The sequence below is a fragment of the Oncorhynchus mykiss genome, chromosome 25 (assembly GCF_057628025.1).
Source record: "Oncorhynchus mykiss isolate SJ-2025 chromosome 25, ASM5762802v1, whole genome shotgun sequence".
Classification (NCBI taxonomy): Eukaryota; Metazoa; Chordata; class Actinopteri; order Salmoniformes; family Salmonidae; genus Oncorhynchus; species Oncorhynchus mykiss.
Window position 1 is genome coordinate 38,733,278 of NC_143046.1, and position 14,026 is coordinate 38,747,303.

Below are 14,026 nucleotides of genomic sequence, written 5' to 3' on the forward strand. Positions count from 1 at the left end.
AAAGACCAATTCCATATTATGGCAAGAACAGCTGAAATAAGCACAGATAAAGTAGTGATGGATTGCAATTTAAGACATGAAGGTCAATCAATTCGGAAAATTTCAAGAACTTTGAAAGTTTCTTCAAGCGCAGTCGCAAAAACCATCTAACGCTATGATGAAACTGGCGCTCATGATGACCGCCACAGGAAAGGAAGACCCAGAGTTACCTCTGCTGCAGAGGATAAGTTCATTTGAGTTATCTGCCCCTCAGATTGAAGGCCAAATAAATGCTTCACAGAGTTCAAGTAACACAAACATCTCAAGGCCTGCGTGAATCAGGCCTTAATGGTCGAATTGCTGCAAAGAATCCACTACTAATACCAAGAAGGGACTTGCTTTTGGCAAGAAACACGAGCAACGGACATCAGACCAGTGGAAATCTGTCCTTTGAATAGTAAAAAATAAATTTAAAAAAAACCTTGAATGAGTAGGTGTGTCAAAACATTTGACTGGTACTGTGTGTATATATATATAGAACACAAACTGGCATCACACTACACAATAGCAACTGCACTACATTGTTGGGATTACAGCATACAATTCCCGAAATCTGTGTTACAGTTATCTTTCCTAAACTGATTACCCCTAAGTAAGTGTCCATTGAATGTTTCCCTCCAAAACAACAGAGATATGAAGTAGAAACTTGGTTGGAAAGCATAGCGAGTGGACACAGCACTGTAATAATAGTGTGATTTTCGTTTGTCTGAGCACAAACCTCTGTTTTTTGGGGCAACAATCAAAACCATTCTATGCTAAACCAGAGCAGAGAGACTGCTTTTAAACTTATTCTGACTTCCAAAGCCCAACTGCTGTCAAGACCTGTCAGTTAACTGCCACAAGCCTGACAATGGACATACCCTTGAGAGACTCTGGGAGGAATCTCCTCTGTTCGAAAATGCTGTTTGTGAGTAATGGTAGAGTCAAGAAACACTTAAGAAATGATGCATCAATGTAAAACATTTACAGATCTCAAGTTAGAATTTGTCCTTCAATGATTTAACATTTCATCACCAATATATACATGTACATTCTTAGCCAACAGCATTGGATATTTTTAATCTAGTTGTAGCAAAAGCGCGGGTGGGTTTTACAGTACAGCGCAGCCACTTAGGGCAAGATTACCGTAGTTAGCGTGTGATACAAATCGGATTTGATGAGTCAGGTTGCACCCGTGGAGGCCACATCAATGGCCGGCTGGCAGTGTCTTCAACTAAAAGGATTAGGTTTGGTGCCACAAATCGACAGTGATCGGACTGCCTTAACGATGCTCTCCCATTGACCCCTGAAAAACCTTTAATTGCTGACTTGACAGATCAGTCAGGATTTGGTGGGATATGAATGTGGGGCTGTTAATTGGAGGATTCAACTGAAGTGGCTTTTAAAGTGGTGTAAGAGATAAGTGAAAAACGTCAGTGTTAAAGGAAGTTTAATAATTCTGTGGCAAGATACTTGGTGGTGTCACTGTTTTGCCTTGGAAGCTCCATATTTCCGAAGTAGCTTGGATGTCCATCTTTTCAAAGTAGCTTAATTATGAACGTCCACATTTTCTCAAGGCTTCGCTTTTTGCCCACTTGCAAGACATGGTGGGAATTGTATCTGCCAATAGAGTATACATTAAACTGGGCCCAACAACGAATCACAAAGGCTTAACCTGATGCTATTCATGCCTGTCCAGCATGTTTAGATCAAAGATGGCCGTCACAGCCTATGTGGTCCCGTGTGGCTCAGTTGGTAGAGCTTAGCGCTTCCAATGCCAGGGTTGTGGGTTTGATTTCCATGGGTGACCAGTATGGAATTGCATGCACTCACTACTGTAAGTCGCTCTGGATAAGAGTGTCTGCTAAATGACTAAAATGTAAAGCAGCAAGACGAGCAAGCTAATGTCTAATGTATAGACTCCAATCCTCCAGTTTCAGAGGGAAATTAGTCATTGGATGGATTACATTGGAGAGACATTTATGTCCAAGTCAATAATCCTGATTAACCTACATTTGATCGAAAAGCATTTACAAGCGACACCTGATTTGGCTGACCTTTGTCGAAACGACATAGAAATACCACTTAGCCATTCAATATTCATATTTACCTTTGATCAGCTACAGTCGCTCTGCTGTGCATTAGCATAGTACAGGACTTGCATTGGTAATGCATGTGATGATAGATGGATTATACTGTACCAATCGCTAACATAAGTGATTATACGAGCCAACTTACAAGTCGATCGATAGTTTTTAAAAAATGTATAGAAACATGAGGGAAAATGAGACAGAAACTGCCACGAAACCAACAGAAACCCACCACAATAGAGAGTAAAGCAACTAAATCATAACTGTATATGAATAAAAGCCAGTCATTCAAGTTTTATGGTATCCCAGCACAAGATCTCAAAAGGACAATAGATATGTCACAGCAGAGCCATACACGGTAATAGATCTCAGTGCCATAGTGTAGCCTTGTATTGTACTGAATCTTTCAACTATCACACAGGAGATGTGTTTGACCCTCAAACGGTCTCCCTATTAACGTAACTCAAGCAGAGACTACAATGTCTCAGAGTCTAGGACTTACATAGAGCGGGTCATATACATGACCTTAGATATAACCCTATTAACGTAACTCAAGCAGAGACTACAATGTCTCAGAGTCTAGGACTTACATAGAGCTGGTCATATACATGACCTTAGATATCCAACATGAAGATCAAGCAATTGGTTGTACTGATACGGAACTTTCTTCTCCATACATTCCCACTGTATTGAATTCTATAATAGAAGCCCATTAAAGTTTAACAAGTAGCTGGCAAATATTTTACTGTTGGAAGTAAAAACTCCCCAGGCAGTGCTTATGGACATCAATAATACATTCATCAGCTAAAACCAGCTGCTCCAGTGGCAAAGGCTGCTTTAGATATTAATGTGCGATGCCAGACATTACAAGGTAGCAATAAAGTTCATGAACGTTCAAACTTTCATTTGTTACAGCACTTTTTGGAAGCCAAATGTTTCACAGTATCGGTCATTTCTAGTATCTTCCATTTTATGTCCTGGGATGTGCTTGTTTTAATGGCACAAAGAACATTTCTGTGAAAACAGACAACACATCTTATCTAAATGTCCCACTGTCACCCAAGACTTAAGCGTACATAACCCCATGAGTGTTTTGCATCTTCTCTCGTTTCAGTCTGTTCCCAGTTCTCGAGAGGAGTTTACGCCATCTTTGGATTCTACGACAAGAAGTCGGTCAATACGATTACTTCGTTTTGCGGGACTCTCCATGTGTCATTTATCACCCCGAGCTTCCCACTGGACGGAACTCAGCAGTTCATCATCCAGATGAGGCCTGACATCAAAGGACCCCTACTCAGCCTTATCGAGTACTACAAGTGGGATAAGTTTGCCTATCTCTACGACAGTGATAGAGGTAAGAGGTACTACCTTAAAAAACAGAATCTACCCCTATTTAAATGAAAATGCCACAAGTATGGAAAGTTTTGTTCAAATCAAAAGGGGTGCGGTCATAGAGGTGATTGATTTCATGTGGAATGACCCTCAGGACAACAGGTTTGACTCATCAATAAATCAAACCCTTGATTGGTTGAGTCAGGTGTGGTAGTATTGGGTTGGAACAAGAGCTTTGACATTCTATAGGATTTATGACCTTAAACCTAGCCCTACAAAGCTCGCATCATATGATGCAAATATATTAACTGGGAGCAGCAGGCTACATCTGTGTCAGTGTGTCTTTCTGTGTTCTTCCTACCTTGACTGCACTGTCCTCTGCAGCAGTAGCTGATCTGTCTGTGCTAAACACTAATCTCTTACAGACACAGTCACAGCACTCAGACCATCAGAACCAGAACTTTTAGAAAATTAACTTTTAGAAAAGGAGTAGGTTAATTTCACAAATTTAGCAGTGTTGAGCTACTTTTTTTTGACACTTCCTTTGCTTTAATTTTTTTTTAAATCCATAATCTTGGCATAATAATGACAGAGTCAGAGCGGGTCTGTTGCTGATGCGCATTTGAATTTGAATTCACACGACCTCAGAAAACCGCCGTTGCCTACTGATCAGCCGAATGCTCATTAAATATTATTATGACAACAGAGAAATGGCAAAAAAAATCATTAAAATAATCTTAAAAGGCCCATGAGCCGCAGTTCGGGTGTCCCTTTAATTTTTATTTTATTTTTTATTTTTTGCCTCGTGATTTGTCAACTGGCGCACAATTTCTCTGTCCTTCACATCGGAGTGCTGCTACATTCCCTGTGCATGTCTTGACCAATCAGGTTAATGGGAATCGCAGCTCGTGGGGGCAGGGCACAATGCACAAAGCTTAATGCGTGCTCTCCACTTTCCTCCGGTATTTACTTAGCGAACGTGATAACATATCACTCTTGACAGACACAAGCACAACGTCTTTAAATAAATGTTGTAGCAGCCTACACCTAAACATTAGCGATCTGACATGTTGTATTGCATAAGTGATGATTGTTTAGTGTAGTCAACTGTAAGCTTCTAACAAAAACAGTTGCATACAGTTTACTATGCTCTGGCCAATAAACATAGCAGTGACATTGTATATGTATAGCCCATTTGTTTGTGTCAGGAGACAATGTGAATGGGATCAAATTTCGTTTATATTGAAACTTAGGCTGACTAGGCTACCTAGACTTTTTCCAATCCAAAATTATTGACTGGAATTAATCAAACGATAGTTGACATCTGTAAATTCATTTTTAATTAGGCCTACAGTTGCAGAGGGCAAGTCTACACGATGCAAACCTGCATAAAGCAAGCTCAGCCCTGTGAGTTATATTGTCCACTCGTGTTGCTGTCTCTGTGTCTGTGTAGAGTAAACCCCCTGTTATTCTAGCTTTAAAAGAGAATTATTTTGAACAAGTCTACATTTTTATGCTGTTTTACATGGTTTTCATCCTCCCCATGGCCTGGTGTTTTTCTAAGATTTTTTTAAAAACTATGTGACCTGATTAGAAAAACTGTGGTCCCATCATATCCAATATTACACCTTTTTACAACTGATTAATAATGTCCTACCATATAAGATCAAGAGTTTTAGCTGGTTAGTTTAACAGATTAGGCCCTAGATGCATTTCCCACCCACCACTCTGGGACCTGTGGTGCTACCTCATTTGCCACATAGCCAATCCACCCCCATTGGTTCAGTCTCTGAATCACAATTGAACATTCTAAATCAAGTCTCTGTTTCAGTTGAGCAACAACGTCCAATGAAATAACATTTTAAATTCAGTTCAGTCCCACAATCCTGCAAGAAATCACAAATATGGTCCTTAGAAGCTATAGTCCACAGCGGAAACCTCTTGATAGTAAATACAATATCTCTTAAAGAAGTCTTTGAAAATGTTCTCACCTTGTGTGGAGTTGAGAACTAGGCTTTAAAAATATTCATAATTTCCTAGTTACAACAGAAAGGAAGAGGCAAAGCGAAGGGGTTAACTCCACCCAATGTCTGCCAAAAACGAATCCCATTATTAGGGCGGAGACATAGTCAACGCGTCACCATATCCAGTATCTCTAGTTACAAACATTTCAGTTAAGATGGCTTCCCCATTCCTAACACTCAAACCAGGAAGTGACTATGGGTGTGGCTAGGGACTGACCGGGGCAGAGACCACAGCCTATATACATCTCAAGGAACTGTGGAACCGTATGGGTTACAGATTTTTTTTAAACACTGCTTTTTGCAGCTGCTCTTGCGACCATTGTCACGAAGCCACAGCTGCCCCACTCCTGTTAAAATTCATAATGAGAAATTGTAGGCTATATAGAAATAATTACGCTCAAATTGAATAAGCATTAAACAAAATAATGAGGATCTATATAGATTCTAGAGTTCAAACTTGTAAACAAGGCTGCATGGGATATTTCTTAATGCGACTTTGTGCAGCCAATTGTAATGTCCGCTTTAGGAGGCCACTTGTGGATTTGACCACTCTAACGCAGTTCCAACTCCGACACCACCAAAACAACTGCTATGCGGATGTTGGCTAAAGCGGATCGATTGAATCGAGCCCTAAATCTAATTACAAAGCACTCAAACACGAGAGAAGATAAGAACGGTATGTATATGCACTGCAAAGGTTATGTTTCTAGGCTGTTTGCCATGTGCTGGATGTGACATGTTACATGCACATAAACCACCATGTTTTCTAGACACAGAGGGCGTTCATATCAGTTCCAAACAAAGCAAGATACTAGAATGACACTTTGTACAGGTCATTGTGGTGCATGACAAACAACTTGTCAGATAGTATCAGCTTGGGCCATCGCACCTCCTGTGTAAGAGCTTATCATGGCTCGCAGCAAAGTAGGGGGGAAGTTACCTGACATTGAGGGATTTAGACAATTTGGCAGTGCCATCCACTGGTCCTGGGGAGCTGCTGGGTTGCGAAGAAAAAAAAATGGACTTTTAAACTTTTAGCTGTTCCCATTTTTTTACCTGCACAGCTGCCCGTGATTATATCCGTTAACAAATCAGCAAATCCTCAGCAGCCTATCAAAGAGTTTATATCCACCACCCATTGTAATTTCTTAAAATAGGTCAACTTAGTCACCAGATGGACAACCTCAAAATCCAAGGTTTACTTTTGTTCCCCTTGGTCTGTGTTGTGTCCCAACATTAAATTATGCATCCTTGACTTCAAAAGGCACATTTTCACATATATGAGAAAATCCCATGTTTTCACACACCTTCGTGTGCTTTCACAGCAATAAAGATGTAGGAGGATTACACAACATATTCGTACATCATTAAAAAAAAGTCTAAGACACTTGTGGTCTTGTCAAATACCTGTAGTTCATCCCATTACTGCTTTCATTAATTGGTGGTGTGCCCATAGATGGCAAGATATGACAAGATATGACAGCCCCAGGTTCTACTCCCCTTTAGGGAAAGGTTTTTATTTGAAGAAGAAATGCCCCACTGTTGGTCCTCGAGTCAAATAACACATATGTGACAAAGTAGATGATTGTATATTTGTAACTTTTTCTAATGTTGGTTTCTGTTGTGTAGAACTCCTCATTAGAACACTCATTTTTAAATTCTTGCTAGAGAATGACCTTGCATTTGAATTGTCTAAAACTTGAGAATAGGTCTATTCACTTCAGAAATGTTCAGGTGAAGTGATTGTTATATCCCCAGCAATTTTTGTCTATCTGCATGGAGGCTTTCAGCCTTGTTGACGTTTTTCAGTATTCCTATTTTCTGTTTCATGTAGTAGACTAAGTGTGATGCATTGAGTTGCTACTCTGGAGGATATTGCAATGTCAGACAGTATTTACCCATTGTGATGACACCACTTCGTATGACACTACTTTGAAAAGGACACGTCTACACTCTTAGAAATAAAGGTGCTATCTAGAACCAAAAAGGTTATTCGGCTGTCTCCATAGGAGAACCCTTTTGGATTCCAAAAGGTTTAGCCGCAGAACCCTTTTGGTGTGTAGATTTCCCCAAAAGGAATTACATTTCATCTGACTGTCCTGATAGCAAGGTTACAAGGTCTAGAACAAAGAGTTCCATAGTCTCATTTTAGTACCGGGGGCAAAAGTAATTAGCCTCGCAAGCCACTCTGATCTTGCAAGCTTACATGAATTGTCCCTGCACAGATTGTGAGATCAAGGTGGCTTGCGAGGCCAAATAGTAATATGCATAATATTATTGGGGTTGCATAAGGATAGTTGAAAGGCGAAATAAGATAAACGTTTCATTACATGATGTTATTAGTCTTCATTTCCAATATGTCTAAATGAGAGTGAATTAGATTGGCAGTACTGGTAGGTGATAATACCTGATGATAAAAGCTAAAGGCAGGCTTGCCATAGTCACACAGTAGAATGGAAGACTGACCTAATAAAAGAGAATAGGTGGGAATATTACCACTGTGTGTAAGGACTACTTTACAGGGTATTATAAACTGGGTTGTTTTAGCCCTGAATGCTGATTGGCTGACAGCCATGGTATACGGTCTGATATACCACGGCTGACAGCCAATCAGCATTCAGGGCTCGAATAACCCAGTTTATAATACCCTGTAAAGTAGCATGACAAAACATGTATTTTACTGCTCAAATTAGATTGGTAACCAGTTAATAATAGCAATAGGCACTCCGCCTGGACACACCCCTTATTGGCCATATACCACACCTCATTGGGCCTTATTGCTTAATTATACAAATGGAATTGTTGAATACTTGTTTCTGAGTTGCTTGAAGGCTTTTTAGAGCCTGCGTTATTTCCCGATAACTCACGGCATATTTGCATGGTAGAATTCAATGGTGGTAGTTCATTCTTACATGTTCTATGTTTGAGCTGCTTTTGAGAGCAAAAGTCGAGTTGAAATCGTTATTGGCATTGTTGAATTCGATTTTCACAATGGTAAGCTAGGACTCATGGTTTGATTAGCTAAACTAGCAAACTACTTCAGTGGATGTTGAACACATTTCTACTGGCAAATGTGTTAAATTATAGCCAGATACTTTTGTGAAGAAGTTTAAAGCCGGATTTGGATACAAAAATATTTCCCAAGCTTTAAACATCCCAAGGAGTACTGTGCAAGCGGTAATATTGAAATGGAAGGAGTATCAGACCATTGCAAGTCTACCAAGACCTGGCCGTCCCTCTAAACTTGCAGCTCATACAAGGAGAAGACTGATCAGAGATGCAGCCAAGAGGCCCATGATCACTCTGGATGAACTGCAGAGATCTACAGCTGAGGTGGGAGACTCTGTCCATAGGACAACAATCAGTCGTATATTGCACAAATCTGGCCTTTATGGAAGAGTGGCAAGAAGAAAGCCATTTCTTAAAGATATCCATAAAAAGTGTCGTTTAAAGTTTGCAACAAGCCACCTGGGAGACACACCAAACATGTGGAAGAAGGTGCTCTGGTCAGATGAAACAAAAATTGAACTATTTGGCTACAATTCAAAACGTTGTGTTTGGCGTAAAAGCAACACAGCTCATCACCCTGAACACACCATCCCCACTGTCAAACATGGTGGTGGCAGCATCATGGTTTGGGCCTGCTTTTCTTCAGCAGGGACAGGGAAGATGGTTAAAATTGATGGGAAGATGGATGGAGCCAAATACAGGACCATTCTGGAAGAAAACCTGATGGATTCTGCAAAAGACCTGAGACTGGGATGGAGATTTGTCTTCCAACAAGACAATGATCCAAAACATAAAGCAAAATCTACAATGGAATGGTTCAAAAATGAACATATCCAGGTGTTAGAATGGCCAAGTCAAAGTCCAGACCTGAATCCAATCGAGAATCTGTGGAAAGAACTGAAAACTGCTGTTCACAAATGCTCTCCATCCAACCTCACTGAGCTCGAGCTGTTTTGCAAGGAGGAATGGGAAAACATTTCAGTCTCTCGATGTGCAAAACTGATAGAGACATACCCCTAGCGACTTACAGCTGTAATCGCAGCAAAAGGTGGCGCTACAAAGTATTAACTTAAGGGGGCTGAATAATTTTGCACGCCCAATTTTTCAGTTTTTGATTTGTTAAAAAAGTTTGAAATATCCAATAAATGTCGTTCCACTTCATGATTGTGTCCCACTTGTTGTTGATTCTTCACAAAAAAATACAGTTTTATATCTTTATGTTTGAAGCCTGAAATGTGGCAAAAGGTCGCAAAGTTCAAGGGGGCCGAATACTTTCGCAAGGCACTGTACAGGGGGTACAGGTACAGAGTCAATGTGTGGTGGCACCGGTTAGTCGAGGTCATATCTGTCACGTTCTGACCTTAGTTATTTTATTATGTCTTTGTGTTAGTTTGGTCAGGGCTTGAGTTGGGGTGGGTAGTCAAATCAAATTTTCACATTTTATTTGTCACATACACATGGTTAGCAGATGTTAATGCGAGTGTAGCGAAATGCTTGTGCTTCTAGTTCCGACAATGCAGTAATAACCAACAAGTAATCTAACTAACAATTCCAAAACTACTGTCTTATACACAGTGTAAGGGGATAAAGAATATGTACATAAAGATATATGAATGAGTGATGGTACAGAGCGGCATTTGCAAGATACAGTAGATGGTATCGAGTACAGTATATACATATGAGATGAGTATGTAAACAAAGTGGCATAGTTAAAGTGGCTAGTGATACATGTATTACATAAAGATGCAGTAGATTATATAGAGTACAGTATATAGGTATACATATGACATGAATAATGTAGGGTATGGAAACATTATATTAGGTAGCATTGTTTAAAGTGGCTGGTGATATATTTTACATAATTTCCCATCAATTCCCATTATTAAAGTGGCTGGAGTTGAGTCAGTGTGTTGGCAGCAGCCACTCAATGTTAGTGGTGGCTGTTTAACAGTCTGATGGCCTTGAGATATAAGCTGTTTTTCAGTCTCTCTGTCCCAGCTTTGATGCACCTGTACTGACCTCGCCTTCTGGATGATAGCGGGGTGAACAGGCAGTGACTCGGGTGGTTGATGTCCTTGATGATCTTTATGGCCTTCCTGTAACATCGGGTGGTGTAGGTGTCCTGGAGGTCAGGTAGTTTGCTCCCGGTGATGCGTTGTGCAGACCTCACTACGCTCTGGAGAGCCTTACGGTTGTGGGCGGAGCAGTTGCCGTACCAGGCGGTGATACAGCCCGCCAGGATGCTCTCGATTGTGCATCTGTAGAAGTTTGTGAGTGCTTTTGGTGACAAGCCGAATTTCTTCAGCCTCCTGAGGTTGAAGAGGCGCTGCTGCGGTCTGTGTGGGTGGACCAATTCAGTTTGTCTGTGATGTGTACGCCGAGGAACTTAAAACTTACTACCCTCTCCACTACTGTTCCATCGATATGGATAGGGGGGTGTTCCCTCTGCTGTTTCCTGAAGTCCACAATATTCTCCTTAGTTTTTTTGACGTTGAGTGTGAGGTTATTTTCCTGACACCACACTCCGAGGGCCCTCACCTCCTCCCTGTAGGCCGTCTCGTCTTTGTTGGTAATCAAGCCTACCACTGTTGTGTCGTCCGCAAACTTGATGATTGAGTTGGAGGCGTGCGTGGCCACGCAGTCGTGGGTGAACAGGGAGTACAGGAGAGGGCTCAGAACGCACCCTTGTGGGGCCCCAGTGTTGAGGATCAGCGAGGGTGGAGATGTTGTTGCCTACCCTCACCACCTGGGGGCGGCCTGTCAGGAAGTCCAGTACCCAGTTGCACAGGGTGGGTCGAGACCCAGGGTCTCGAGCTTGATGACGAGCTAGAGGGTACTATGGTGTTGAATGCCGAGCTGTAGTCGATGAACAGCATTCTCACATAGGTATTCCTCTTGTCCAGATGGGTTAGGGCAGTGTGCAGTGTGGTTGAGATTGCATCGTCTGTGGACCTATTTGGGCGGTAAGCAAATTGGAGTGGGTCTAGGGTGTCAGGTAGGGTGGAGGTGATATGGTCCTTGACTATTCTCTCAAAGCACTTCATGATGACGGAAGTGAGTGCTACGGGGCGGTAGTCGTTTAGCTCAGTTACCTTAGCTTTCTTGGGAACAGGAACAATGGTGGCCCTCTTGAAGCATGTGGGAACAGCAGACTGGGATAGGGATTGATTGAATATGTCCGTAAACACACCGGCCAGCTGGTCTGCGCATGCTCTGAGGGCGCGGCTGGGGATGCCGTCTGGGCCTGCAGCCTTGCGAGGGTTAACACGTTTAAATGTTTTGCTCACCTCAGCTGCAGTGAAGGAGAGTCCGCATGTTTTGGTTGCAGGCCGTGTCAGTGGCACTGTATTGTCCTCAAAGCGGGCAAAAAAGTTATTTAGTCTGCCTGGGAGCAGGACATCCTGGTCCGTGACGGGGCTGGTTTTCTTTTCGTAATCCGTCATTGACTGTAGACCCTGCCACATACCTCTTGTGTCTGGGCCGTTGAATTGAGATTCTACTTTGTCTCTATACTGACGCTTAGCTTGTTTGATTGGCTTGCGGAGGGAATAGTTACACTGTTTGTATTCGGTCATGTTTTCGGTCACCTTGCCCTGATTAAAAGCAGTGGTTCACCCTTTCAGTTTCACGTGAATGCTGCCATCAATCCACGGTTTCTGGTTTGGGAATGTTTTAATTGTTGCTATGGGAACGCCATCTTCAATGCACGTTCTAATGAACTCGCACACCGAATCAGCGTATTCGTCAATGTTGTTGTCTGACGCAATACGAAGCATATCCCAGTCCACGTGATGGAAGCAGTCTTGGAGTGTGGAGTCTATGTTCTTTTTTCTATGTTGTATTTATGTGTTTGGCCTGGTATGGTTCTCAATCAGAGGTAGGTGTCGTTCGTTGTCTCTGATTGAGAATCATACTTAGGTAGCCCGTTTTCCCCATTTTGGTTGTGGGTGTTTAATTTTCTGTTTTGTGTTTTCTGCACCTTACAGGACTGTTTCAATTCCTTTGTTTATTCACGTTGTTTTGTATTTCAGTGTTCAGTTAATAAAATCATGAACACGTGCTGCGCTTTGGTCCACACCTTCCATCTACGAAAACCGTTACATATCTACATAAAGGTAGAGTTAAAGTGACTATGCACAGATAATAAACACAGAGTAGCAGCAGCGTAAGGGCGGACAATGGAATAGTACTGATGGCTCTGGTACCGCTTGCCGTGTGGTAGCAGAGAGAACAGTCTATGGCTAGGGTGGATGACAATTTTTAGCGCCTTCCTCAGACACCGCCTGGTATAGAGGTCCTGGATGGCAGGAAGCTTGGCCCCAGTGATGTACTGGGCCGTACGCACTACCCTCTATAGTACCTAGCGGTGGGATACCGAGCAGTTGCCATACCAGGCAGTGATGAAACCAGTCAGGATGCTCTCTATGGTGCAGGTGTAGAATTTTTTGAGGATCTGAGGACCCATGCCAAATGTTTTCAGTCTCCTGAGGGGGAATATGCTTTGTCGTGCCCTCTTCACGACTGTCTTGGTGTATTTGGACCATGATAGATTGTTGGTGATGTGGACACCAAGGAACTTGAAGCTCTCAACCTGTTCCACTACAGTTTGAGAGCTACAGTTTCGAATGGGAAGCATACAATAAGCTTTAGGCAGAGAGTGTCTGCTAGTGGGGGTGTTTTCCTCATCAATGGTCAGAAAGAGTTTCTATTAGAGTCATGCTGGAAGTAATTTGTTTCATACTTCATACAGTGTCAGGTGCAGCTAGTAGGTTCTAATGCTACATTGTTAGCTGTAGTGGAATGTGTATTGTATCGACTACATTGAACAGGGCTCTCAAATCTCTATGGTCACAGACGGTCTAATTAGCATTATGCGATGGAGAATGAGGATACAAATGCTACTATGCTAGTTGGGGCGGCAGGTAGCCTGGCGGGTAGGAGCATTGGGCCAGAAACCAAAAGGTTGTTGGATCAAATTCCAGACCCGAGAAGGTAAAACATCTGTCGTTCTGCACCTGAACAAGGCAGTTAACCCACTGTACCCCAGGCGCTGATGAAGTGGATGTCAATTAAGGCAGATTCTGAGAAGTTGGGTTAAATGTGGAAGACACATTTCAGTTGTACAACTGACTAGGTATTGACTTCATTGAATAGAGCTAATGAATATTCATGTCCACAGAAGGTCCGATATTATGAAGAAAGTTATGCTAATGCTACAATGCTAGCTGTAGTGGAATGTGTGCCAGCTGTAACTGCATTGAATAGGGCTCAAGAGAATCTCCATAGCCATAGACCTCCGGTAGAATATGCTATGATGAATGAGGATGCTATTGCTACAATGCTAGTTACAGTGGAGTGTGTGCTAGCATTTACTACATTGAATAGGTTTTACTTCAGTCCCTGGTTGAAGAGCCCTCTCTGGCTCTCTTTGCATATTTCATCATCACATTGCTATTTCTAATTAGGTCAAAGATGCACACATACAGTACCCATAGCAACCGATTGTGTAGTGCGTTCACTGGTGTTTGTGGTGGCTCGTTGGTGTGTGTGAAT

The 14,026-nt window shown here is 42.1% G+C and overlaps 1 protein-coding gene across 11 annotated transcripts in view; it reads left to right on the forward strand.

The window, feature by feature from the left end:
- The window catches only part of LOC100499599 (glutamate receptor 2), a 70,917-nt gene that overhangs the window by 25,409 nt on the left and 31,482 nt on the right, over nt 1–14,026 (forward strand). For all 11 annotated transcript variants that reach the window (XR_016491703.1, XR_016491701.1, XR_016491702.1 and 8 more), the window contains exon 3: nt 3,223–3,462. Coding sequence is in view for 8 of the 11 variants with exons in the window: in XM_021584121.3 (XP_021439796.2) it covers nt 3,223–3,462 (240 nt within the window). In the remaining 3 variants the exon portion in view is untranslated. The remainder of the gene's footprint in view (nt 1–3,222; nt 3,463–14,026) is intronic.